A 27,877-nucleotide genomic window follows, 5' to 3' on the forward strand; every position below is an offset into this window, starting at 1 on the left:
AAATGCTTTAAATAAATGTTTTCTAAGTTATAAAAGAATGGCCCAAGCTAATGAGAACTATTAATTCAATAATCATTGGCATACAAAAATGACAGCAGTTATAAGGATGGCACATACAGGATTAAAGTTGGGGAGGCGGATCAGTGGTGTTAGAATGGGTGCGAATACCAGCTCTGCCTGACTTGCTGGGTGACCTTAGGCAAATACTTTCCTGTAAAAGGAAGATGATAACAGTACCTTTCTCCAGGAATTAAATTAACATAATGAATGCAAAGCACTTAGCCCAGTGCCTGGTGCGTAGAAAATACTCAATAAATGCTAGATGCCATCTGCCAGCCTAGTTTAAATGCCACCTCTTCCACGAAGCCTTCCTGAGTACTTCAGTCGGAAGTTCTCTCTCCATATCCATACCCCACACAGGACCTAGCACAAGCCGAATGATTAATATGCCTCTGATTATAAAGGGATTCCCTTTTTGCCATGGGTTTGGTTTACAAAGGCTTGTACCCAGTTTTCTGGGATTTTCTAAAAGACCGTCTCCAACCTTAACATGCTGCAGAGTATCCAGAAAAAAACTTAAAGATTCTAGGGCCAAAAAACAGAGACTGCTTGTTTAATACCAATTTACACCACTATTGAACTCAGACTGGAATCAGAGTCCTGCCTATTCCTTTTTTCTGGAGCAAGAGAGAAAGACCCAAATGTGGGAGAGACAGGAGTTACAGAGTCATGGTTAGAGGAATGAGAGGCATAAGGAGAGAGCAGTCGCCCGTCACGGATCTTAAGGGGGTACAGGGAAGATGGCTGGCAATGGAAGCTGAGACAGACACAGAGACAGAACTCGGATGGGGAAAACAAGGTGCGGAGTTGACACTCTCAGCCTTCAGGATAAAATGTCCTAAGTGAACCCTATGCAAACCTTTTGCACAGAGCTGCACAATTACAATCAGGGAATAGAGTAATGTGTGAACCTGACTCTAGGAAGGGGACCGGCCCTCCTCCACGATTTCACCACCTTGCTTAAGTCTGTTTGCTGAGGGCTTGTGTCTAGGAAGGATTCTCTTTGTTTGAACCATTTATTTCCCCTCTTTTCAGAAACTGCGCCAGAGCCTCTTTGGAAATACACTCCAGGTCTTCAGCTCTGACTGGACAGAGGCCTATTTCCGGTTTCATGATCCTTTTTCTGACCTGGCTTTCGCTTTGGAAGTGGGAAAGGTAATAGCAGGTGATAATTTTTTAAAGTCCTAATCCCATGCTCCCTGTCTGTGTTTCCTTCCATCCTCCTCCATACGAAGCATGTTTTCATTATCATCATATTGCAGAAACATATCGACAACTTAAAATTTAACCTTAAATGATAACAGACTATTGAAAATTATGACACGCTATCTAGGATGTCACAAAGTCTCAAACTCCTCCCTACCCTCTTCCAAATTTTCATTTTCCTGGCTCTTTTCTCCAGGTCCTAAGCATTCCTAAGAATTTAGAGGCAGGAAGAGATCTAGGAGTTTCTTTCTGGCTTGTTTAAAACCTCAATAATTCAAATCATGGATCCCTAGCCAGGCAGGATTTCAAGAGCTAGCCGACTAGTTCCGTACCTCCTGCAAACCTAACAGTTGGACATGAGGCACGAGCCCAGTGAAGGTGGGGCGGAGGGGCCAGGCATCCCGTGGTGCCAGTCTATGGAGCTCCACAGAGAAGCTACTCATCGCAGATTCTAGCCCAGCCGTGGCACCCGGCCACAGCCCATGGGGAGGGATGGCACACGTAGAGAACAGTGGCCCTTCCCTAAGCCTAGGGGATGCTGTGTGCCAGAAGGGAAAAAGCTGCCGAGAAGAATAAATAATGACATCCATTTCCAAGACTTCTCTTTTATAACGTTGGCCCTGAGGGTTCCACCACCATTGTAAAGCCCTGCTCCTCACTATTCACCCTCCGCTTCTCAGGGAGGTGCCCGAAGCATTCAGATGGCTGTACAAGGATCCATCATTAAATATTTGTTGTTTACAAGGAAGGGAAAAGACTGTAACTTTCTCAGGTAAGAGGCCTATGAGAAGTATTTGAAAAGAATTACCCATTTCCCGAGAACCTTTATAGGCTAAATAACCAGCAGGGAAAACCCCCAGGTTGCCTCAGGAAGGGGACTTGCCTCATAAGAGGACTTGCCTCCTAAGACAGAAATGGCTCTGGCTCTCCCAGAGAGACTGAATTTCGTGACTAGGCAGAGCTCTTCCAGAGTCCCTTTCAATGTTCAGGGGTAACACTGACAGCTTTTATGCTCCACTGCAGAGCACCCTGACAGAGAAAATGAAGCACCAGGTCTCCAGATAGGCTTACTTGACAACATTTGATAGGAAGTCCCAACCTAACAGTTCCAGAGAGAGGACAAAAGGGGTGACGACAGACCTAATAAATGAAGGATTCATCCTCCTATTTAATCACGCTGACAAAGTACAGTGTTTGGTAGTTGCCTATTTAAAAAATCAGTTCCAATTATTTTGTTCTTAGATGCTAATAAACCCCTATCATGTGTAAGACTCTATGGTTGATATTAGAGGAAACAGAAATAATTAAAAGGCATCTACCTTCCCTCAGGCAGGGTAACTTATCACCCAAAACAGGAACTGAATGTCTAATCTATTCTAAGAACGTGAATTGCCAGCTTCCTTAGAGGCAGAGCCAGAGATGGGAATTCTTCATGCAGGTGATTTATTAAGGGAATGAATGCCCGCAGGAGAAACCCCTAAGAGAGCAGGGAAGCAGGCTAGGGGAAGGAGGAGAAGCAGGGGAGGCATGTGGCTTCCAGGGATGTCTAGCCTCTGCCTGATCCATGGGAGCTCCGGGGGGCAACTGCTCCATCTTCAGATAAGGGGGCGGGGCCTTTTCACCTCCCACCCTCATCAGGCATCCGCTATGGACCCTCCTATGGGAACGTGGCACAACTCCCAGTCACTTCCAGGGAAGGTGGCTCCAATTCTTCAGAGAAAGTTGAAAAGTAGGAGCCACTAGCAGCAGTACCCAAAGCAAGGGTGGGGGGGACATGTCCACCAACTGAGTAAAAGCGATCCCAAGGAATGTAGATGGAACACATACAACATTTGCTACATGAATAGAAAGCATTTAGCACAGTACCTGGCACGTGGCAGGTATTACATAAATGGCAATGCGTAATTGCTATTATCGACCTGCTCCATGAAGCCTTCCTGAACCTTCCCGATCACAAGTTCTCCCTCCTTCCTCTGTAGTCTCACAGCACTTTGTTTTACTCTCATTCTACCTTGGACAAGGGTCTTGGAGTGTGAGGCTTCTGCTACTCATTTCGGTATCACCATAGAGCTAGATGGATTCTATAAATCAGGAGTCCCCAACCGCCGGGCCACAGACTGGTAGCGGTCTGTAGCCTGTTAGGAACCAGGTCGCACAGCAGGAGGCGAGCGGCGGGCAAGTGAGGGAAGCTTCATCTCTATTTACAGCCGCTCCCCATCGCTGGCGTTACTGCCTGAGCTCCACCTCCCGTCAGCATTATGGTGAGCTGTACAATTACTTCATTACATATTACAATGTAATAATAATAGAAATAAAGTGCACAATGAATGTAATGTGCTTGAATCATCTCAAAACCACCTCCCCCTACCCGCTTGTGGAAAAATTGTCTTCCACGAAACCGGTCCCTGGTGCCAAAAAGGTTGGGGACCACTGCTATAAATCATGGCGGAGTTCATTCATTAACCTCTATCATGTGTTTCTTCATCAGGACAACAGTTGTCAATGTTAAACATTTAGAAAATGAGCATAGGAAAGGTCTGTGATGTAAAGATTGGCTCCCATTTCCGGGGAAGTCTCACCCACTGGGATTATTTGATGGAATCTAATGGTTAAGTCAGGAGGCACACTGCCTGCATTCAAATCACTGCTCTACTGCTTTAAAGGTGAATGACCAGGGGCAGAGTACTCAACCTCCCTGTCTTCCTTTCCTCATCTCTAAAATGGGACTAATAATATTGATAGCATCCACCTCGCAGGTTGTCATAAGGATTAAATGAGGTAATATGTGTTAGGTGCTTAGAACAATTCTGGGCCCAGTGAGGGCCAGATGAGTGTAAACTACAAGTTAGTAAGGGGGAAGTCGGCCTCAGATGATTCGTAGGGTGTGATCAGGCAGGAAGAACAGACAGAACTTGCATATTAAAGGCAGACAAGTACATGAGAAAAAGCATGGGGGCAGAATGCAGAAAATATGTCCAGGGAGCTAGTCCATCTGGGGCAGAGGGTTTGCAAAATGGAAACCTGGGAGATAAAACTGGAAGGATTGTTTGGGGTTGCACTTGGGAAGGGCCTGTGTTATCGGGTTAGAGAGTTTGGGTGGAGCCCGGCTGGAGCTCAGGAGAGAAGACAGTGTTGGGATTCAGCAGGGGCAGTAATGCACCGGGTGGGATCAGTGGAGAGCCCAGAGGATTAATGCTCTGGGGTGAGGATGCCCGTTCGGGGTGGGCAGAGAGGATGAGGCCCTCCACAATGTTCTCACGGTGAAGGTTGATGAAGGAACCAAACTGACCCATCCTGTACTCAGAAGGGTTCATGAAAGTGGAGGCCCAGGCCCTCAGCTAGGTGGCATTCGTTGCAATGTGTCCCTACCCTCCTCCTGTGCTGAAGTCTGCGCGCGACAAGCAAGCGAGAGCAGGACCACGCGCTGGCTGCGGCGCTCGCGGGTGCCCTGTGGGCCGCAGGAGCAGCTCGGAAAGCCACCATCTGCCTTGTCACCAAGGACGCTTACGTCGCCCCGACTCCTGACTACTCTGGGGACGGTGTCACTGAACGGGTGAGTGCACTCCTGCCCGTCCTGCCAGATAGAGGATGAGGAAGCCTGGGTGAGTATTAGACTCACCATGGAAATGGAGGTGGAACTGATGCCCCTGGGTGGACCTCCAAGATGTAAGCATCTGACATGGCCAAAGGTACCTGCCAAAGAGGCAAGGGTCAAGGGCATACGTAATCCAAGCAGCCAAAATAGAGGTGCCTGCTGTGAATTTCTCCTTCCAGAATTCACCATGATCAAGAATATTCCATACCCAACAGAAAAGAAGCAGATTCACAGACATAGAGAATAAAGTAGTAGTTATCAGTGGGGAGAGGGAAAGGGGAGGGGCAACATAGGGGTAGGGGATTAAGAGGTGCACACTATTATATATAAAGTAAGCTACAAGGTATGTTGTACAACACAGGGAATATAGCCAATATTTTATAATAACTATAAATGAAGTATTACCTTTAAAAATTGTGAATCACTATATTGTACACCTGTAACTTATATAATATTGTATATCAACTATACTTCAACAAAAAAAATTTTTTAAAGAATATCCCATGCCTGAAATTATCATAAACTCCATTTCCATAGCCACTCTTTTAAACCTGGCTAAATTCTACCTATTAGGGGAAAAATCTGTTTACAGTTTTCCTGCTCCAGATACCATATTGGTTTAAAACTGAGGAATGTAAAAGTGAAGCCAGTGGCCACCCAATCCTACCATGTATGTTTTACATGGCCTTGTGTAAGATAACATGTCAGTTTCTAGCAATGTGATTTTGCAAGGAAACAAAGAACTCCCTTGAGGTACTAACAGTGAGTTGACATCTTCTAGATATAACTTTCATCCTCTGTTTCATTTTTATCTTCTATTTCTGATTTATAGCTCCAGCTGTTTGAACTTTTAGAGAAAGAAGCCACTGAGAAATTCATCTATGATCATTTACAGTGTGTAAGTGTTTAAGTGTTGAGATAATTCCTTTATGTTGAATTGATCTTACAGGAATCTTCTTCCTTTTATAAAGTGTATTTCTAATGATGCTTGTTAAGAAAAGCAGGTCATTTTGAGGACTAAGAGAGGGCAGAATGAGGGAAAGAGAAACCCGTCTCTCCCTCCCCACAATCTAGAAAGAGGCCAGATCACACACAGGCCCACTCACAAATGCCTTTCTCCTTGGCTAATCAAACCCAGAGAATAATACTATAGAGGGCATATACAATAAGATCGCTTTTATGGGAAGAGAAAATGTTAGAGCAGCCTTGCCTCATCTAAGGGATAAAACACAAAAATGGTAGTCTAAATTGCCAAAATGGCCATTCACATTGGCTCAAAAAAATGACTGCCAGTCTGAAAAAGGCGGCCCCCTTTCACGTCTTCTATCAGCACCTTCCACACAATGCCCTCCCCTGCAATGAATCTTCCCCACCTCCTGTGTGGGAAGGACACAAAGTAGGGGATAGGGATGGTGGAAAACGGAAGGTGCTTTTTTAAGTTTCCTCTGTGGATAAAGAAATGAAAGTTGATTTTCTAAAGAATCAGAACCTTACAATGTAGCAGAGGACAATTTGCAGAGTAACCATGAAGCCATAGAAAGGTGGCTTGTATGGAAAGGGAAAATTTGATTCATGAAACTCACAACCCCATTCCTTTCAAAGGTCATAGGGACAGAAAACTTGGGCCTGAGTTCCCAGCCACACACTAGCCGTATGATCTTGCTTAAACTATTCCCCCAGACCTTCCTCCCCCACCCTCTCTTGGGTCTATGTGGTAGGCAGAAGAATGGTCCCCTGAAAGATGTCCGTACCCTACCCCCTAGAACCTGTGAATGTTTCATTACATGGTAAAGAGGAATTAAGCTTGTTAATCAGATGACTCTAAAATAGGGAGATTATCCTGGATTATCCGGGTGGGCCCAGTGTAATCTCAAGGGACTTTAAATGTGGATGAGGAAGGCATAAGAGAGGGGAAGACTGATGTGATGTGAAAAGAGTACCACCCACTGTTGCTGGCTTCGAAGGTCGAAGGTGGGGGCCATGAACCAAGGAACGTGGGCAGGGCTGCTTAGAAGCTGGAAAGGGCAAGGAAACAGATTCTCCCCTAGAGCCTCCAGAAAGAACGCAGGGCTGCTAACATCTTGATTTTAGGCCAGTAAGACCCATTTCAGTCTTCTAACCTCTAGAACTGTAAGATAATAAATCTGTATTATTTAAGCTACTAAATGTATGGTAATTTGTTACAGCAGCAATAGGAAACTAATGAAAGCTATATGATAGATTTTAAATACCTGACATGAAATGTTAAGCTGGAAGCCTGCTTAGGGACTCTTTGTGGTAGAGGAAGATGTTTAATGGGGCTACATGGAGAGGAACCATGTAAGAAATGACTCTGCCAGCAAACAGAGGCAAACCCTTCCCTCTCTGTCTTCCATCTCTTCAACTCAGACCTGGGAGAGTCTGATTCAATAAGAAAGTCTATCACATCTGCAAGGTCTTCTTAAGTGTAGCTAGAGTTGAGAATAAGATGATTAGAGCTAGAGCTATACATAGGTTTTCTCCCTCAAGGACTAAGAATTGATAATGGGGACCTACTGTACAGCACAGGGAACTCAATACTCTGTAATGACCTATATGGGAAAAGAATCTTAAAAAGAGGGGATATATGTATATGTACAACTGATTCACTTTGCTGTAAAGCAGAAACTAATGCAACATTGTAAATCAACTATGCTTAATTTTTAAAATAATTTTTAATTAATAAAAATTAATTTAAAAAATAAAATTAAAAAAAAAGACTAAGAGTTGAGCTGGAATAAGTAATGAAAGGAAGCAGAATCAGACTGCATGGTGCAGGTGAGCTTTGCACAAGAGTCGTGTCAAGCGGACCCAAGCTGACCATTACCACAGCCACGCGGGGAAAGGGTTGGCACCATTTCCTGAGTGAGGGGGCATCTTGATGCATAGATATTCCTCTGAAGGGCACTCCCTAACTGGAGCTGCATGTGTGATCAGCCCCCATCCAGACCTTTACCAAACACCATTCACTATCAAAATGAAGCAGTTCTGTGCCCTGTCTTCAGGCAGAGATCACAAGCTAGAGGTCTGAGGGTTACATGTGGGCAGTAGGCCTGTTGTTATTACGGGTTGAATTGCATCTCCCCTCTCCCCAAAAAAGAGACATGTTTAAGTCCTAACCCCCAGTACCTGTGAATGTGTTCTTATTTGGAAAGAGTTTCTTTGCAGATGTAATCATGTTAAGATCAGGTCATGCTGGATTAGGGTGGGCCTTCATCCAATGACTGGTATCTTTATAAGGGGAGACAAATTTGGTCATAGACACCGACACATGCAGGGAGAACACCATGTGACAATGAAGGCAGAGACTGGAGTGACGCACCTCCCAAACCAAGGACACCAAGGACTTCCAGCAGCCACCAGAAGCTAGGAAGATACAAGGAAGGATCCTCCCCTAAGGCCTTCAGAGAGAGCATGGCCCGCCTCTGACACCTTGATTTCAGACTTCTAGCTTCCAGAACTGTGAAGGAATAAATTCCTACTGTTTCAAGCCATTCAAATTTCTGGCCATTTGTAGGGTAGGTCTAGGAAACTAATACATCGATCACATAGGATCTGCAGCATTAGCTCATATGGTGTTGTATTTTTAAAAACTTGAGTTGGTGAACTTCAAAAATAATCAGAAAATTCCACGTAAAAACCTAAATGTTTGGGCATTCCCTGGTGGTCCAGTGGTTAGGACTCCTCGCTTTCGCTGCTGAGGGCACAGGTTCAATCCCCAGTCGGGGAACTAAGGTTAAGCCACCCCTCAATCTGCACAGAGCAGCAAAAAAAAACAAAAAAACAAACAAACAAAAAACCAACAACAAAAAAAACCACACACAAGAACTAAATGTTTAGGTCCCCCCCACTCCCACCCAAAATCAGAAAATCTGACAGGCCTGTAGTCTAGCATGTCTTCAATCAGCTGATAAAGGGAGCAGTGACTCCCATTAGACAAGTCGTGATAGACTGAATGATGTTACCTAACTGGTAAAGAGGACTCTGCAGATGTGATTAAGTTCAAGATCTCAGATGGGGAGATTATTCTGAATTTTTCTGGTGGGCCCAATGAATCATAAGGGTTTTATAAGAGAAAGAGGACAGCAGGAGATTCAGAAAAAGGGATGTGACGAGGGAAGCAGAGGAGAAGAGGCTATGTGATGTGGAGTCATGAACCAAGGAATAAGGACAGCTTCTAGAAGCTGGAAAAGGCTAGGAGACATCATAGCCTCCAGAAGGAACACAGGCCAACCAGCAGTTTGAATAGAGTCCAGTGACACCAGGGCTGGACGTCTAACCTCCAGAACTGTGAGATGATGGATTCCTGTGTTTTTTTGTTTTCGTTTTTTTTTTTTTAACATCTTTATTGGAGTGTAATTGCTTTACAATGGTGTGTTAGTTTCTGCTTTATAACAAAGTGAATCAGTTATACATATACATATATCCCCATATCCCCTCCCTCTTGCGTCTCCCTCCCTCCCACCCTCCCTATCCCACCCCTCTAGGTGGTCACAAAGCACAGAGCTGATCTCCCTGTGCTATGCGGTTGCTTCCCACTAGTTATCTATTTTACGTTTGGTAGTGATTCCTGTGGTTTTAAGCCAACACGTCTGTGGTCGTCTGTTAAGGCAGCAACAGGAAACTGACGCACAAGTGCTCTCCCTTGCCTCGGGCCCCACCTCTCCCCGTTTCCCTCACGTCCTGCCGTACACCCATTTGGGTTCCCATCTGGCTTCTGTGGGCACTGAAATTTCTTCTCCTGCCTGAAGATCCAGCCCCTGCAAGGGCACAGATAGTGAAGGGGACAAATTAATCCACAAAAGGAAAAGTGCATGCATTTTAGCAGAAGGCTTCCTGATATAATGCCTTTAAAGAAGAGGCTTTAAGCCTGGACACCTTGAAAGCCAGCCAAGGAGCTTCTTTTCTGCAGGTAGAGTATTGACACAAAGCTAAGATAAGGCCAACCACTGAGAGGCCCTGAATGGGGATGGATTTTATCCTGGAGCTCACAGGGCACCTTTGGAAAGTTCGGAGCAGAAAAGTAACCTGGCCAAGAAAAGAGACAGGGAGAAGTGCCTTAGAGAGGGACAGACAGTAATTTTGCTGTGGTTCTAGCATGTTCTAAGAACTAAGGTAGGTCCTGTGCGTTATTTCATTTAACTTTTGCAACAATCCTAGGAAAAGGGTATTTTTATCTACATTTGCAGATGAGATTGAGACTTAAAGAAGCTGGAGTCAGTATAGTAGAACTGGTTTTGAACTCAGGTTTGTATAACTCCAAAGCTATTTCTAGAAAGCTCCTCTGCTCCCCCTGAGTTTAACAGGGTGATGAGGAAGGGTGCACTGACTGAGGGAGGCTGGATAAGGGCCAGCCAGAGTAGCTCTGAGGGACTGAGCTAGGATAGACGCTGGAAAATGGAGAGGAAGTATACACTATGTCTTAGCTGTGATTCGAAGAGAATCACATGATAGAAGTGGAGGAAAGAGAGGTTGAAAACCAAGAGAATGATGGTGCCATTGGCATGCCTGAAGCAAGGAAAGAGGATGCATCTGAGGGTGGACGTGACCTAGGGAAGCAGAGAGAGCTCCCACCGTCCTTTCGGCAGCTAGAAAAAAATCTCTCAGGTGTAAATCCTTGAATTCATGCCCACAGATACACAGAGATGCATTGTGTTTATGCAAACGTGTTTTTCCTTTGTTTTTCAAATAGTTCAAAGGAGAAGGAAGCCATGGTGTCATCTTGTTTCTTTACAGCCTGATCTTCTCCAGAACGTTTGAAAGGTAAATTCTACAAATATTTGCACAGGTATTTCCTATAGCTCTGGGGTCACATAAACAATGCTCTCTTGTGTTAGAAAATATTTTCATGCCTTATTGGAAACATGAGTGCAATTTTTTTCTAGTGGACACTCTTCTGTTGATGCATCCTTTTCTGTAGTTCAGTTTGGCCATATTCATGGGAGAGTGGATGTCATCAGAAAAGTTTGAATCTACTTTTCTAGCACAGTAGTAGGTTCCTTTTTCTTGTGGTTATAAATATTGGCAGATACCACTCAGGCTTATTTGTACAGTTTTCATAAATGAAAATACTTTATGATTTCTATGTACGATAAAATATATATCCACAAATATTAATTTTGTCCCTATGAAATGCAAAGCCCTGTACTTGGCACTGTGGGAAATACAAATAAAAGAGGATATGGCCCTGACATCCTTGCAGGTTCCAATTTGGGAAAAACCAGGGGTACACAGAGAGACTGAGCAAGTCCCAGGTGGTACTTGACATGCCAAATGAAGTACAGAGACAATGAATCTTAACGGATTCCAGAGGAGGGAGGGGCCCCAACAGATAAGGTGGCCAAGGAAGGCTTCTGGGAAGAAACAGACTTTCTTCTGGACCCTGAGAAAAGGGTAAGCTTTTGAGAGTCAGACGGAGAGAAACAGAGGGCCCCCAGAAAGGAAGAATTTCAAGCCTTGAAGCAGTGTTCCTGAAAACTTGTCTTTTGCATATCATACTTTTATGACCTATATTATTATTTGCTTAACAATGTCCTTAAATCAACACACACTTGGGACTTCCCTGGTGATCCAGTGGTTAAGACTGTTTCCACTGCAGGAGAGGCACGGTTTCAGTCGCTGGTCGGGGAACTAAGACCCCGCATGCTGTGTGGCACAGCCAAAAAAATAAATAAAAGAAAAAGAATTCAAAATCAACAGACATTTAAATATCATCCTCTTCTTAAACATTAATATCCTCTAAATCATGTATTTGCTGTGCTAAAGAAAAAAATGTATGAAACACATCACTGTAAATTTTTTTAAATGCTCCTATCTATACCACCTAACATCATGCCATAATTTAGCAAACGCTGCCCTGAATTATACCTGACGCTTGACCCACGTCTTTAGGTCTTATTCACGGAAGTGCTTGACCTTCCAGGCCTGTGAACAGGTTCGTTCAAGAACACATACAGCCCACGTAACTCAGCATCTCCCTCTGGGTGACAACACGAGCGCTTTCCACCGCGATATTATACTGTCCTGGACGGATCCCTGACCCCTTGGCCCTGGTGAAACAGTAGAGGCCGCGGCCAAGACATGGGCTTAACTCCCCAGCTGGTGGCTTCCACTTGAACAGTCTGGTCAGCTCTGCCTTGGGCCAGCACTCTCTGGAGGGGTCACGTGTCACCACCCTAAGCCAAGCGTCCCTCGGCCCTCAGCGCAAACAGTTTTGCTACAGAGCCCAGCGCCCACACGGAGCCCACACCCGGGGATTCTAACGTGTGAGGTCTGTCGCTTCGTCCTCCTCCCTGACCACTTATCGCTGGCTTCCCCCAACGGCATCCAGAGCTTGCCCAATCACCTCTGCAGCCGCAGTCCTAGAAGCTTTCCCAGCGACAGATGGAAACACGCCAGGCACATGGGAAGGACAGTGGCCAGGCAAAAGCCCAAGTTACTGCTGCTGTGCGTTGGGGGGTGGAGGGAGGAGAGGCTGCATGTCCCTGGAGCATCGTCGTCTGTGAGTGCTGATGGCTCCTCCCGCTCTGCAGGCTTCAGAAGGACCTGGACGTCTCCACCACTCCTCTGCTACGACCAAATGCTGGAGGTTTCCTGTGCAGGCAGGTGGGTTGGAAGACTTTGCCTTTTTTTTTTTTTTTTTTTTTTTTATTTATTTTTGGCTGTGTTGGGTCTTCGTTTCTGTGCGAGGGCTTTCTCTAGTTGCGGCAAGTGGGGGCCACTCTTCATCGCCCTGCGTGGCCTCTCACTCTCGCGGCCTCTCTTGTTGCGGAGCACAGGCTCCAGACGCGCAGGCTCAGTAACTGTGGCTCACGGGCTTAGTTGCTCCGCGGCATGTGGGATCTTCCCAGACCAGGGCTGGAACCCGTGTCCCCTGCATTGGCAGGCAGATTCTCAACCACTGCGCCACCAGGGAAGCCCCGACTTTGCCTTTTTATTGTAGCATCTCAATTAGGCTTTTTTTTTTTTCCTTTCAACTAAGTATATTCTCTCCTTAAGTGAAGAGTGATCAAATTATCTTTGAAAAACTAAGATGCTCCCCTGAGTTTGTTATCAGATTCTGTCTTTCCGCTTTCCATTACAGTCCTTTCTAGTTTACCTCTGAGAGCCTGCCATCCCTGAGATTCTAGAAACATTAGAAAATATCTTGACAAGACCCCCCAGGAGTCCCTAATAACTGAAAGAAAAGCACTATAAAAACTTCTTAGCTTCTTGCAGCTTAAATCACAACTATGGAAACCAAAGTTTAAAAAAAATATGAAGGGAGAAAGGGCCCATGGGGAGTTATGGGGCATGGCTCAAGAAAAAAAAATCAATAAACTCCTGTTTTAACACCACCAAACATTCATGACATACGTCTTCCCAGAATTATATATTGCGGGATTTCATTCTTTTCACTAAAAATGATACATTTTATGATTATTAAAAGAAAAAAGAAATTAAGTCCTTGTGTCAATGCTACCTGAAATGTAAATATTTGTAAAATGTGTCATCTAGGCAGCTTTGAACATGATTTTAACTGGAAGAGCAAGTCCACACGTCTTTAATGGCTTTAAGGAAGGGAAGTCTCAGGAAATGTTATGTGGGGTCCTGACCCGCAGTGACGTCGGCTATTTGCAGTGGCGTAAGGACACCTCAGAGGATGATAGGCTTTCACAGGTGAGTGTGTCCCAATTCTCAACCACACCACCAGAGTGTCACTATTTGGACAAGGCAATTCAAATCGGAGCTTGCTTTTTCCTTTACTACTTTCCTGCCTGCCTTCCACTTGCACATATAGACACACATGGAGATTTTTCAGCATCTAAATGGAAATATCCAAGTTTACTTCATATTTTACTGTATATATTTTTATGTATACAGAGTATAGGTAATACAAGTAATATGCAAATAATTTTTAAACAATACTTGAAATATACAAATAAAGTTTCCTGGCATCCCCACTCATCAGAAATCAATACTGCCAGCAGAGAATGGTTATCTGCCCAACTGTTTATTATGCAAACATGAATGCATATATTCTATCTATTGCTCAAAGCTTTAAAAAAAAAAATAACTGAAAAGAAAAGGGAATCCCACTTACGAAACACCTCTCAAAAAGCTTTCTAGCTCAGGGGATGTACAACCTCTGACAACCAGAAAGTAGACTGTGCTGTTGAAAAGCACAGCCAGAGAATTAAGTAAGATGTGGTTCTGTAAAAAAAACCAGGAGAGAGAGTGAGGAAGCAAGAATACCCACCCAAACCACAAATCAAAGATGTTTCTGTGATATTTTCACAAAAATTTCATTATAAAACCCAGAGAAGGCAAGGCAGATTCTATGAAAAGCAACACTTCTTTGGAGCGGCCCTAACACTAGCTGGGATGGAATTCAATGTGATGGTGACAAACCCCGCCCAGGCTCACCATCCACCAGCACCAAATGAGGCCCCATTGCTCAGAGCCTGTCCTTCACTCTCCTGGTTCCAGCTCAAAATCCCTTTCAACGTACAGGGCTTTACACTTTATCATGTCCTTTTATATCCATAGCTTCATCTGTCTTTCCTCCTACTGTTGGCTCCAGCTACAATGTGTTAATCATGAAATCAGCATCTCACAACACATACAAATCACGTCTGATAGCATTGGGAACGTAGTGTCTGACTTTCGCAGAATTAGTATGTTTTGTGTACAAGTGTGTCTTAAAAGTTTACCTAGTATTCCTTGAGTTTGGAATCTAGTCCATCATAGAAAAATGACACCAGAAACTAACATAACATTGTAAATCAACTATACTTCAATTTAAAAAAAGAAAAAGAAAAAATGAGAAGTGACAGATAAGCTAAAAGCAAAAGAAATGAACCCAATCCCATCACCCAGGGTCAATCCTCTCAGAAATGCTTCCTTCTCTTTCTCATATAAATATGTTCTATTCTACTCCTCTGAACCCTGCCTTTTTCATTTAACACTAACGTCCTTATATGCCAATGAATATATATCCTTCACCACATTTAATGGATGCAAAGATTTGCACTGTATGAATGTGAAGACTGTACTTTGAATATGCCCTAGACAGAGAATGGATTTGTTATTATTATACAGTTCCTAATCATTTGTTCTAGACAATTTGGGAATTCATGTTAGAATTTGATATATATATATATAATGACAAGGACAACTAAGCCAGAAATAGGGGACTTACAGGTTTCATTTTACATATTTTTCTTTTCTTTCACCCATGCATGGTCACTTGAGGTCCATGGTAAAGCACTCTGTACCGATCAGAGCCCAATAACAAGCCAAGACTCAGTCTGGTAGGATACACTGGGGGCAAGTTTCAAGGAGTGAGGGTGCAAAAACCACAACAATTTTAGTGCTGTGTCTACTATTACAAAGCTCTTTCACAATATTATTTCACTGTATCCTCATTTTAAACTACAAAGATTTAAAAGTGTTTCTCATAGTTCTGTCATTTAATTAGGTAATTCAAAAGCTTTGTCATATCTTCGCACCACCTCTGCTGTTATTTGCTTAATATTTTCCTTTAAATCAACTCACTTTTACAATTTGAATCTAATGTTTTCTGCAGCAGTAATACAAACTATGGACTTGATATGCTATTTTTTTCTAATACATATTAAATAAATAAGTAAACATGTTTTGTTTTAAAGTTCACCCCTTGTGCCCTGACTTCCGTGCCACATGCCACCAAGGGGCACGTGCACCATACTTTAGAAACCTGGTGTAAAAGTGGGGAGGTTCCCCTAACACGTGGAAAACAGCCCTGTCCTGGGAACCAGGAGACTTGGCTGGAGGCCTTGCCCTGCCACTCACAGGAGTGTGACTTGGGCCAGTCCCTTACCTGCTCTGAGCCTGCTTCCTCATCCACAGACTAATGTCCTAACACTTGCCCTGCAACCACATGACTGATGCGAACAGCAAACAAAATCGTGAATGCTGAAGCCTGTTTGGAAAGCCCGAATGACCTCTCCACACATAAGGCTTTATAAGAGATGATAAGGAATAACAGTAGAGTGTTTTATTCAGCCATGTTCATTCAGCATCTATTGATTGTGAGATTCTGTGTCCAATACAAAGAGGAGTTATACATGGGCCAATACCACATACGTAAACTGAGTGCTATAGGAAGGCTAGGCAATAAAAGCTAAATAACAGCGATCTTGACACTGGCTGCACATTGAAATCACCTGGAGAGTTTTGTTTTTTCAAACGACTTTATTTTTTTAGAGCAGCTTTAGGCTCTCGGCAAAACTGAGTGGAAAGTATTTACAAAGATTTCCATGTATCCCCTGTCCCTACACAGGCATGGCCTCCACATTATCAGTATCCATCACCAGAGTGGTACATTTGTTACAACGGATGAACCTACACTGACATATCGCTATCATCCAAAGTCCATAGTTTACATTAGGGTTCACTCTTGGTGTTTACATTCTATGGGTTTGGACAAAGGTACAATGACATGTATCCACCATTATAGCATCATACAGAGTAGCTTCACTGCCCTGAAAATCCTCTGTGCCCTGCTGTGCGACCCTCCGTCCCCTCCAACCCCAGCCACCAATGATCTTTTTACTGTCTCCATAGTTTTGCCTTTTCCAGAAGGTTACCTAGTTGGCATCATAGAGTATGTAGCCTTTTCAGATTGGCTTCTTTCACTTAATACTATGCATTTACATTTCCTCCACGTATTTTCACAGTTTGATACCTCATTTCTTTATAGCACTGAATAATATTCCATTGGAATATTGTAACATTTCATTGAACAAATATTATTCTACTGATAAACCATGGTTTATTTATCCATTCACTTACAAAAGATATCTTGGCTGCTTCCAAGTTTTGGTAATTATGAATAAAGCTGCTATAAACATCCGTGTGCAGGTTTTTTGTGTGGATGTAAGTTTTCAGCTCCTTTGGGTAAATACCAAGGAGGGCAAATGCTAGATCATATGGTATGTTTAGTTTTGTAAGAAACTACCAAAGTGCCTTCCAAACTGGCTGTGCCGTTTTACATTCCTACCAGCAATGGATGAGACGTCCTGTGGCCCTACATCCTTGCCAGCATTTGGTATTGTCAGTGTTCTGGATTTCGGCCATTCTAATAAGTGTGTAGTGGTATCTCAATTATTGGGTTTTTTTTTTGCATTGCCCTGATAATATTATAGTATATGGTATGGAACATCTTTGCATATACTTATTTGCCATCTGTCTGTCTTCTTTGGTGAGGTGTCTGTTAGTCTTTGGTCCACTTTTAAAACTATCAATGCCCAGGTCACCCTCCAGAACAGTATCAACTACAGGTGTGTAGGACCTGTGTGCTCACACCCAGCCCCACACTTACAAGGTGCTGCACTTGGTTTGATGCTCTGTTGTCACTGCCTTAAAATTCTTAACACTTTTTCAACAAAGGCCTCCACTTTTTCATTTTGTACTGGACCCGACAAATTGTACAGCCTTGTCCTACCCAATGACTCTGTTTATCTGGCCTGGAGAGCACCTGGGCATTGAATTTTTTTTAAGTCCTCAGGTGATTCTAATGTGCATCCAAGGCTAGACACCTCTGTTCTGGAACAGGGCTGCTTAACCTCAGCACTACTGATACTTTGGACTGGATAATTCTTTGTGATGGGGGCTGTCCTGTGCATTATGGGATGTTTAGCAGCGTCCTGGCTTTTACCCACTATGCCCCCCGCCCAGCGTGACAACCAAAAATGTCTTCAGACATTGCCAAATGTCCCCTGGGGGACAAAATTGCCCTGACTGAATCACTGCTCTAAAAAACGGAAAAAAAAAAAAAAAAATCTCGTTTGGCTTAGCTGATTAAATCCATGGTGTGCAGAATTGGAAAACTAGCTATTTCAACTGAAATTACAAGAAAGAGTATCTCCTTTCAATCAGTATCAGAAAGGTTGACAGCTTTCTATTCCTTTTTACCGTTTGCAAGGCTTTCGGGGCAAGTTTCAAACCTTATCTTAAATTAAAATTAAACAGGTGTTTGCTAAATAGCTACTAAGCTGCTCCAACAAAAGAAACTATATCAAAGGCTACGCGCCCCACCACCACCACCCCCGCCCCTGCTCCAAGAAAGAGAGTGAGATAGATAAAGAGAGAGAGCGAGCCTCAGAGAGTCAAGAATTCACAGCAATCCAGTGCTACCATTTTCCCTGGATCGCATTTCTTTTGATACAAGTCAGCTCTGACCAATAGTGCTACTAAATCATGCTCTAAAGAAAAATACCTGCAGAGCCTAAAATATCCTCCAGTAATAAAGTGGGTGTTTGTTGGGACCTTAAAGTCAATCAAGAGGCCGAGGCCTAAGGTTAAAAAAAATAATAAATAAATAAATAAATAAGTGCTTTCCTGCCGGGAAGAGGGCAAAATGTACCCGACCTCAGGACCACCGTCCAAAGGCCTGCTCACAAATTGGAAGTAGGGCAAAGGATGGCGACAGGCCAGGTTAGCTTTTAAATCTACATAGAAATCACATCTACAAAGCTCCCATCTTTTCGAAAAGTGACTAATGTGGCTTTTCATCCTTTCTTCTTAGAGTCAGTGTTCTCTCTCCAGGGAGACGCCTATGAATCCTGCCCGCGGTAAAAATTGCCTGAAATTGTACACTAATGGCTTGAAACCCGGAGGATGTTTATTATGTCGTCTCTAACGTGCACTTGAAGCTTGGTTTCAGAACAAATGTATTAAAGAGCAAATATAGGCTGGTAGGTGGTATTCTTACTTGAACTGCTGAGATATATGACTATTAGGCATCCACATGTGTACACATAAAGTTTATTTAATCTGAAGGTGCTTTTTTATTTTCTATAGCAGCTCATTATATCCCAGGATAAAAGCAATCCACAACTCATCTATTATTATTAAAATAATTTTTACATAGAATGACTTTATGTATATAAGAATTTTATATTTTCTCATCATCCTTGAAGATGGTATTTTTTAAAGCTCATTTAGTCATTATATTGCCAACAGCCACTTGTGTAGAGCACATACTGTGTGCCAGGCTCTCTCTAAGCCACCGGTAATGATATCTTCTTTCATTTAATCCTCACTTCCACTCAAAGTTATAATCAGTGTTAGTTCAAGTGCACTGGCTGTTGTTTGGTCATTCATTTTAGAGATGAGAAAATCCAGACTGAGAAAAGTCTAGGAAGTTGCCCTAGGCCACCAGCTAGGGAAGTGTCAGAGCCAGGGTTCTGACCCCAGACCCAGCTACATTCAAAGGCCCCTTCAGCCCACCATGCCATGTTGCCTGTCATGATCATCTTGGCTTGTTTTCTGATAAAGTGGTAAATACAAAATGCCAGTTCTTGGCATTATATCATCAGAAGTACTTTCGTAATCGATCGCATCAATGTATTGGCATAGAGATGTAGATCTGTATTACATAGTCTGTAGGATCAGTCACAGGTACACTGATGCTGAACCACAACAGTTAGATGGTAGCCAAATCATGGCTCAGTTTTAGAATGCATGACAGCTGTGCTCAACATCTAGAACTTTATCCACTGACTTCCAGGTTAAAGCAGTGGTGAGTTTGAGTTGACCATGAACTGCAGGTACTGGTAGCACGTACCCTTTCAAGTATCCGTCACCCTTCACCTGTGCTTTGTCAGACCACATCTCTCACTTCCGTGCTAGAAGGACAAGCTCAGTGGCACTCAGAGACGTGCTAACCAGAAGCCCCATCTGACTGCAGTGCGTACAGATGTCTAGTATTTCATAACGTTTTATCATAGAACTCCTTGCAGAACAGCAATTTGCTCAGAAAAGAACCAGATGTGGTTCTAGGACAATGCTTTAAGCATCACTGGATTGAGGCTCTCACAGTCGCTCCCCTCCCTTTCTGCTCTGAGGCATAGTGACTCTGCACAGGACACGTGAATATGCCAAAAGCATATAGGTTTAAGCATTTTATGGGTATTTAGGGACTCCCGCCTAGGGTGGGTGCTCTACATCAGAAGATTCTATGTAGGCACTGGTAATAGAAACCTAATATAAGGTTTCTGAGTTCAAAAGAAAACCAACGTGCTGCCTGACAGATTCTGCTGTCGAGGTGAAACCCCTCCTGTACCACTGCATCTGTCTTCCCGAAGTGAATCTCTTCTTACTCGGTGACAAAATTGCAGAGATTGCAAAAACACACGTCTTTCAGTCCCAATGTCACAGCCCAGTAGGTGAGATTAAAAAATAAAAAAGGAGCTCTCATTAGATGACATGGCAGGGCCCCCAGAGCCCAGCAGACGGATGGTTCCTGCAGCACACAGCCAGCTCCCCTCAGGATGAGGCACTATTTTGAAGCCTCCCGTCACTTTTCTATTTGAAGGTACAGGTTTGAGTGTGAGGTTCCAATACCTAAGTGAGAACATAAAGCAGTTGGAGTCTAACACCATCTGGAAAGCCTTAGGAGGTTCACATTACCTTCGCACCTGCCACAGAGAAGAAAAATCAACTCTGGTTTTTAGAAGGGACTGAAGCCATTTAGGTCTTGCTGGATTTATTCCCCCGTAGAAGGGACTGAAGCCATTTAGGTCTTGCTGGATTTATTCCCCCAGCAGCCCTGGCAGAGCACATCACCATCCGAGTGCTAGCCTCTTCCCTCTTTACATTTTCCCTTTAAAGAGACTGATAGGAAGATATCCAAGCCTAAAAGTACCAGATGAAGCTCCACCCACTGTTCTCTACCACTGAGTCACTGAGGTAGTGCCCTGAAAACATGACAACATCCCTGCAAACTCACTGAGAGAAGTTACATCAACTCAAGTTCCAGGTGGCAGAGATGAGAGCCAGACCCCAAACAGTCATGCACACAAATTGTCACCAGGAATCAGCAAAGAAAACACGACATTTCCAACACCTTTCTCTGGTTCAGATCACCGGCTGGGGGCCTTGGGACTTCAACATCACGCTCGCTGTGCAAAGGCATACTGTAAGAGCCATCGTTCTAGACGGCGGCATAAGAAAGAATTACGTGGACTCCATCCTCATCCTCTGGTGCTTAGAATTGTCCCATCTTTCTTCCTATCTTCATAACTTTACATTAAATGATACATGTTATGGAAGGCTTGATTGCTGCATGTAAGGCTGAACACACTGGGCTTATAACACTATGAGTGAATTTAAGGAGAAAGGTATTTTATTTATAGCACCACTGTATCACAATTTAATTTCCTTCTTACCATGGCAACATGAGGCAACACGCACAAATTCTGCATTGGTGGAATCTCACCAATAAAACATATTTAGAATCCTCCTTTGGGGGAGCTTAGCTGATAAATTGTGTCTAACCCAAAGCAATACAAATTCTTTTTTTTTTTTTTGAATTTTTTATTTATTTTTTAATACAGCAGGTTCTTATTAGTTATCCATTTTATACACATCAGTGTGTACATGTCAATCCCAATCGCCAAATTCATCACACCACCACCACCACCCCCCGCCACTTTCCCCCCTTGGTGTCCATACGTCTGTTCTCTACATCTGTGTCTCAACTTCTGCCCTGCAAACCAGTTCATCTGTACCATTTTTCTAGGTTCCACATATATGCGTTAATATACGATATTTGTTTTTCTCTTTCTCACTTACTTCGCTCTGTATGACAGTCTCTAGATCCATCCATGTCTCTACAAATGACCCAATTTCATTCCTTTTTATGGCTGAGTAATATTCCATTGTATATATGGACCACATCTTCTTTATCCATTCGTCTGTAGATGGGCATTTAGGTTGCTTCCATGAATGGCTACTGTAAATGGTGCTGCAATGAACATTGGGGTGCATGTGTCTCTTTGAATTATGGTTTTCTCTGGGTATATGCCCAGTAGTGGGATTGCTGGGTCATACGGTAATTCTATTTTTAGTATTTTAAGGAACCTCCATACTGTTCTCCATAGTGGCTGTATCAAGTTACATTCCCACCAACAGTGCAAGAGGGTTCCCTTTTCTCCACACCCTCTCCAGCATTTGTTGTTTGTAGATTTTCTGATGATGCCCATTCTAACTGGTGTGAGGTGATACCGCATAGTAGTTTTGATGTGTATTTCTCTAATAATTGGTGATGTTGAGCAACTTTTCATGTGCTTCTTGCCCATCTGTATGTCTTCATTGGAGAAATGTCTATTTATGTCTTCTGCCAATTTTTTGATCGGGTTGTTCATTTTTTTAATATTGAGTTGCATGAGCTGCTTATAAATTTTGGAGATTAATCCTTTGTCCGTTGATTCGTTTGCAAATATTTTCTCCCATTCTGAGGGTTGTCTTTTCATCTTGTTTGTAGTTTCCTTTGCTTTGCAAAAGCTTTTAAGTTTCATTAGGTACCATTTGTTTATTTTTGTTTTTATTTCCATTACTCTAGGAGGTGGATCAAAAAAGATCTTGCTGTGATTTATGTCAAAGAGTGTTCTTCCTATGTTTTCCTCTAAGAGTTTTATAGTGTCCAGTCTTATATTTAGGTCTCTAATCCATTTTGAGTTTATTTTTGTGTATGGTGTTAAGGAGTGTTCTAATTTCATTCTTTTACATGTAGCTGTCCAGCTTTCCCAGCACCACTTACTGAAGAGACTGTCTTTTCTCCATTGTATATCCTTTGCTTCCTTTGTCATAGATTAGTTGACCATAGGTGCGTGGGTTTATCTCTGGGCTTTCTATCCTGTTCCATTAATCTATGTTTCTGTTTTTGTGCCAGTACCATACTGTCTTGATTACTGCAGCCTTGTAGTATACTCTGAAGTCAGGGAGTCTGCTTCCTCCAGCTCCGTTTTTTTCCCTCAAGACTGCTTTGGCTATTTGGGGTCTTTGGTGTCTCCATACAAATATTAAGATTTTTTGTTCTACTTCTATTAAAAACGCCATTGGTAATTTGATAGGGATTGCACTGAATCTGTAGATTGCTTTGGGTAGTATAGTCACTTGCACAATATTCATTCTTCTAATCCAAGAACATGGATAAATAAAGAAATTTTGTCCAAAGTTTTTCTGCATCTATTGAGATGATTGTATGGTTTTTATTCTTCAGTTTGTTAATATGGTGTATCACATTGACTGATTTGCATATATTGAAGAATCCTTGCATTCCTGGGATAAATCCCTCTTGATCATGGTGTATGATCCTTTTAATGTGTTGCTGGATTCTGTTTGCTAGTGTTTTGTTGAGGATTTTTGCATCTATATTCATCAGTGATATTGGTCTGTAATTTTCTTTTTTTGTACTACCTTTGTCTGGTTTTGGTATCAGGCTGATGGTGGCCTCATAGAATGAGTTTGGGAGTGTTCCTTCCTCTGCAATTTTTTGGAAGAGTTTCAGAAGGATGGGTGTTAGCTCTTCTCTAAATGTTTGATAGAATTCACCTGTGAAGCCATCTGGTCATGGACTTTTGTTTGTTGGAAGATTTTTAATCACAGTTTCTATTTCAGTGTTTGTGATTGGTCTGTTCATATTTTCTATTTCTTCCTGGTTCAGTCTTGGAAGGTTATACCTTTCTAGGAATTTGTCCATTTCTTCCAGGTTGTTCATTTTATTGGCATAGAGTTGCTTGTAGTAGTCTCTTAGGATGCTTTATGTTTCTGCAGTGTCTGTTGTAACGTCTCCTTTTTCATTTCTAATTTTATTGATCTGAGTCCTCTCCCTCTTTTTCTTGATGAGTCTGGCTAATGGTTTATCAACTTTGTTTATCTTCTCAAAGAACAAGCTTTTAGTTTTATTGATCTTTGCTATTGTTTTCTTTGTTTTTATTTCATTTATTTCTGCTCTGATCTGTATGATTTCTTTCCTTCTGCTAACTTTGGGTTTTGTTTGTTCTTCTTTCTCTACTTACTTTAAGTGTAAGGTTAGATTATTTATTTGAGATTTTTCTTGTTTCTTGAGATAGGTTTGTATTGCTATAAACTTCCCTCTTAGAACTGCTTTTGCTGCATCCCATAGGTTTTGGATCATCGTGTTTTCATTGTCATTTGTCTCTAGGTATTTTTTGATTTCCTCTTTGCTTTCTTCAGTGATCTCTTGGTTATTTAGTAACGTATTATTTAGCCTCCATGTGTTTGTGCTTTTTACGTTTTTTTTTTTTTTTCCCTGTAATTGATTTCTAATCTCATAGTGTTTTGGTCAGAAAGGATGCTTGATATGATTTCAATTTTCTTAAATTTACTGAGGCTTGATTTGTGACCCAAGATGTGATCTATCCTGGAGAATGTTCCATGTACACTTGAGAAGAAAGTGTAATCTGCTGTTTTTGGATGGAATGTCCTATAAATATCAATTAAATCTATCTGGTCTATTGTGTCATTTAAAACTTGTGTTTCCTTATTAATTTCTGCTTGGATGATCTTTCCATTGGTGTAAATGAGGTGTTAAAGTCCCCCACTATTATTGTGTTACTGTCGATTTCCTCTTTTATAGCTGTTAGCAGTTGCCTTATGTATTGAGGTGCTCCTGTGTTGGGTGCATATATATTTATAATTATTATATATTCTTCTTGGATTGATCCCTTCATCATTATGAAGTGTCTTTCCTTGTCTCTTCTAACATTCTTTATTTTAAAGTCTATTTTATCTGATATGAGTATTGCTACTCCAACTTTCTTTTGATTTCCATTTGCATGGAATATCTTTTTCCATCCCCTCACTTTCAGTCTGTATGTGTCCCTAGGTCTGAAGTGGGTCTCTTGTAGACAGCATATATGTGGGTCTTGTTTTTGTATCCATTCAGCCAGCCTGTGTCTTTTGGTTGGAGCATTTATTCCATTCACATTTAAGGTAATTATCAATATGTATGTTCCTATTACCGTTTTCTTAATTGTTATGGGTTTGTTTTTGTAGGTCCTTTTCTTCTCTTGTGTTTCCCACTTAGAGAAGTTCCTTTAGCATTTGTTGTAGAGCTGTTTTGGTGGTGCTGAATTCTCTTAGCTTTTGCTTGTCTGTAAAGTTTTTGATTTCTCCATCGAATCTGAGTGAGATCCTTGCCAGGTAGAGTAATCTTGGTTGTAGGTTCTTCCCTTTCATCACTTTAAATATATCATGCCACTCCCTTCTGGCTTGTGGAGTTTCTGCCTAGAAATCAGCTGTTAACCTTATGGGAGTTCCCTTGTATGTTGTCATTTTTCCCTTGTTGCCTTCAATAATTTTTCTTTGTCTTTAATTTTTGTCAATTTGATTACTATGTGTCTCGGCGTGTTTCTCCTTGGGTTTATCCTGCCTGGGACTCTCTGCACTTCCTGGACTTGAGTGGCTATTTCTTTTCCCATGTTAGGGAAGTTTTCAACTATAATCTCTTCAAATATTTTCTGGGATCCTTTCTCTTTTCTCCTTCTGGGACCCCTATAATGCAAATGTTGTTGCCTTTAATGTTGTCCCAGAGGTCTCTTAGGCTGTCTTCATTTCTTTTCATTCTTTTTTCTTTATTCTGTTCTGCAGCAGTGGATTCCACCATTCTGTCTTCCAGGTCACTTTTCCATTCTTCTGCCTCAGTTATTCTGCTATTGGTTCCTTCTAGTGTATTTTTCATTTCAGTTATTGTATTGTTCATCTCTGTTCGTTTGTTCTTTAATTCTTCTAGGTGTTTGTTCTTTAATTCTTCTAGGTCTTTGTTAAACATTTCTTGCATCTTCTCGATCTTTGCCTCCATTCTTTTTCCAAGGTCCTGGATCATCTTCACTATCATTATTCTGAATTCTTTTTCTGGAAGGTTGCCTATCTCCACTTCATTCAGTTGTTTTTCTGGGGTTTTATCTTGTTCCTTCATCTGGTACATAGCCCTCTGCCTTTTCATCTTGTCTATCTTTCTGTGAATGTGGTTTTTGTTCCACAGGCTGCAGGATTGTAGTTCTTCTTTCTTCTGCTGTCTGCCCTTTGGTGATGAGGTTATCTAAGAGGCTTGTGCAAGCTTTCTGATGGGTGGGACTCAGTTCCCTCCCTGTTGGTTGTTTGGTCTGAGGCGACCCAATTCTGGAGCCTACCTGGCTCTTTGGTGGGGCTAATGGCGGACTCTTGGAGGGCTCACTCCAAGGATTACTTCCCAGAACTTCTGCTGCCAGTGTCCTTGCCCCGTAGTGAGTCACAGCCACCCCCTGCCTCTGCAGGAGACCCTCCAACACTAGCAGGTAGGTCTGGTTCCGTCTCCTATGGGGTCACTGGTCCTTCCCCTGAGTCCCGATGCGCACATGACTTTGTGTGTGTCCTCCAAGAGTGGAGTCTCTGTTTCCCCCAGTCCTGTCGAAGGCCTGCAATCAAATCCCACTAGGCTTCAAAGTTTGATTCTCTAGGAATTCCTCTCTCTGTTGCCGGACCCCCAGGTTGGGAAGCCTGACGTGGGGCTCAGAACCTTCACTCTAGTGGGTGGACTTCTGTGGTATAAGCGTTCTCCAGCTTGTGAGTCACCCACCCAGCAGTTATGGGATTTGTTTTTATTGTGATTGTGCCCCTCCTACCATCTCATTGTGGCTTCTCCTTTGTCTTTGGATGTGGGGTATCTTTTTTGGTGAGTTCCAGTGTCTTCCTGTCGATGACTGTTCAGCACTTAGTTGTGATTCCGGTCCTCTCGCAAGAGGAGTAAACGCACGTCCTTCTACTCCACCATCTTGAACCCACAATACAAATTCTTAACAGAAGATTCCAGTCAAACAGATTACACGGTGCTCAGAGAAATGAAAGGGGCATGATATTTGGCTGGGTTCCATTGGGAGGTGCTCAGTTTTGGTTTTGTGGGACTCCCTTTAAACCAGGTATGTTCTCAGCTGTAATCCGAAGGCTCACCCCTTGGAGTTAAAACCCAAAGTACTGTGACAGACAGTTTCCTCTTGACCAGAATCTCTCAAGACAAGCGGGACTCTGCCTGCTTAGTGTGGGGTCTGTGGCTGGTCACTTTGGGTGCTGGAGATTGTTATATTTATGACTACTTCATTTTCCTCCTACTTTAATAAAATCTTGAGTAGCTTTGAGTTCAGGAAAGAAAACCATTGCATTGTTGCATAAAATCACAACAGTGTGGTATCAGCCCTTTGTGGAGTATGAATCTGAGTGCCTGTTGAATTTTGCCTACGTTACAAAGATTCCATGAAACAATATCATACAGTCTATTACATCCACCCACACATAATTTACAGGAAATTTCATTGGTTTAAAATCAGCCAGAACATCGACCTGAAGTTCAAATGGAGTGGCTTTTTATTACAAACAGCCCTCAGTTTCCTAATTGGTTTATCCATGTGTTCCAACCTTAACAATCCCAAATCACATGGATCATATTTTGATTACACATAACCTTAGTACAGGAGGTACCATCGCAAGAAGGCCTGAGAAAGAAAGAGCTTATTTTATAACTAATGAATGGTGACAGTGTTCTTTGGAACTTGGGGGTGGCTCCTGGAACGTAAACACATGGGGCTGCTTCAATGGCACATCCTCTGTGTTTTATTTCCGACGTAGCCAGTGGGCGACTTGCCCCACGTTTGTTGTGTGAGAGGTTCATGTTATACTCAGCCCAGAGGGGCCAGTGCTGGTGTGGCAGACGAGCAACTCCTGCACCAACTATGAGCATATCCAGACTGGGGTGCTGGGCTTGCACCCCTTTTTCCAACTGTCAACTAAAACTGAGGTCATTTCTTTTAAACACAGTAATATAATTTTTCTCCAGTAGCTGAAGAGAAAAGCTTAAAGACAAAAGCACCTCTGATTCACCCACTCACCCACAACTGAAGAATTTAAACTCTAGAAATAGGAAGAGATTTGAATAGAACTATTGAGAAATCAAAATGTCAAGTTATTAGCCTTTAGTACTTGGGTTTACAAAACACATGATCATTTTCTCAAAGATGGATTTTCCACACAAAAGAATTTGCTCCTGAGCACACAGGACAACTTGAAGGACTGAGAAGAAAAGAAACAGAACTGAATCCTTTTGTTATGGGAAGACGTGCCAGGGCTGAGGGTCCAGAGCTCTCCCTGGCATCGTGTGAAAATGATGGGGGTTTCCATGTAGCTCATGTTTGTCTC

General features: G+C 42.5%; 1 protein-coding gene across 1 annotated transcript in view; it reads left to right on the top strand.

The window, feature by feature from the left end:
* MINDY4B (MINDY family member 4B) overlaps positions 1 to 27,877 on the top strand; it is a 44,460-nt gene that overhangs the window by 11,692 nt on the left and 4,891 nt on the right. Inside the window, exons 4-10 of the mRNA XM_082394544.1 lie at positions 1,096 to 1,215; positions 1,947 to 2,038; positions 4,654 to 4,819; positions 5,694 to 5,759; positions 10,572 to 10,642; positions 12,412 to 12,484; positions 13,376 to 13,537. Coding sequence (XP_082250670.1) covers positions 1,096 to 1,215; positions 1,947 to 2,038; positions 4,654 to 4,819; positions 5,694 to 5,759; positions 10,572 to 10,642; positions 12,412 to 12,484; positions 13,376 to 13,537 — 750 coding nt within the window. The remainder of the gene's footprint in view (positions 1 to 1,095; positions 1,216 to 1,946; positions 2,039 to 4,653; positions 4,820 to 5,693; positions 5,760 to 10,571; positions 10,643 to 12,411; positions 12,485 to 13,375; positions 13,538 to 27,877) is intronic.

This window comes from Balaenoptera borealis (assembly GCF_965194805.1).
Source record: "Balaenoptera borealis genome assembly, chromosome: 5".
In the NCBI taxonomy this organism is placed as follows: Eukaryota; Metazoa; Chordata; class Mammalia; order Artiodactyla; family Balaenopteridae; genus Balaenoptera; species Balaenoptera borealis.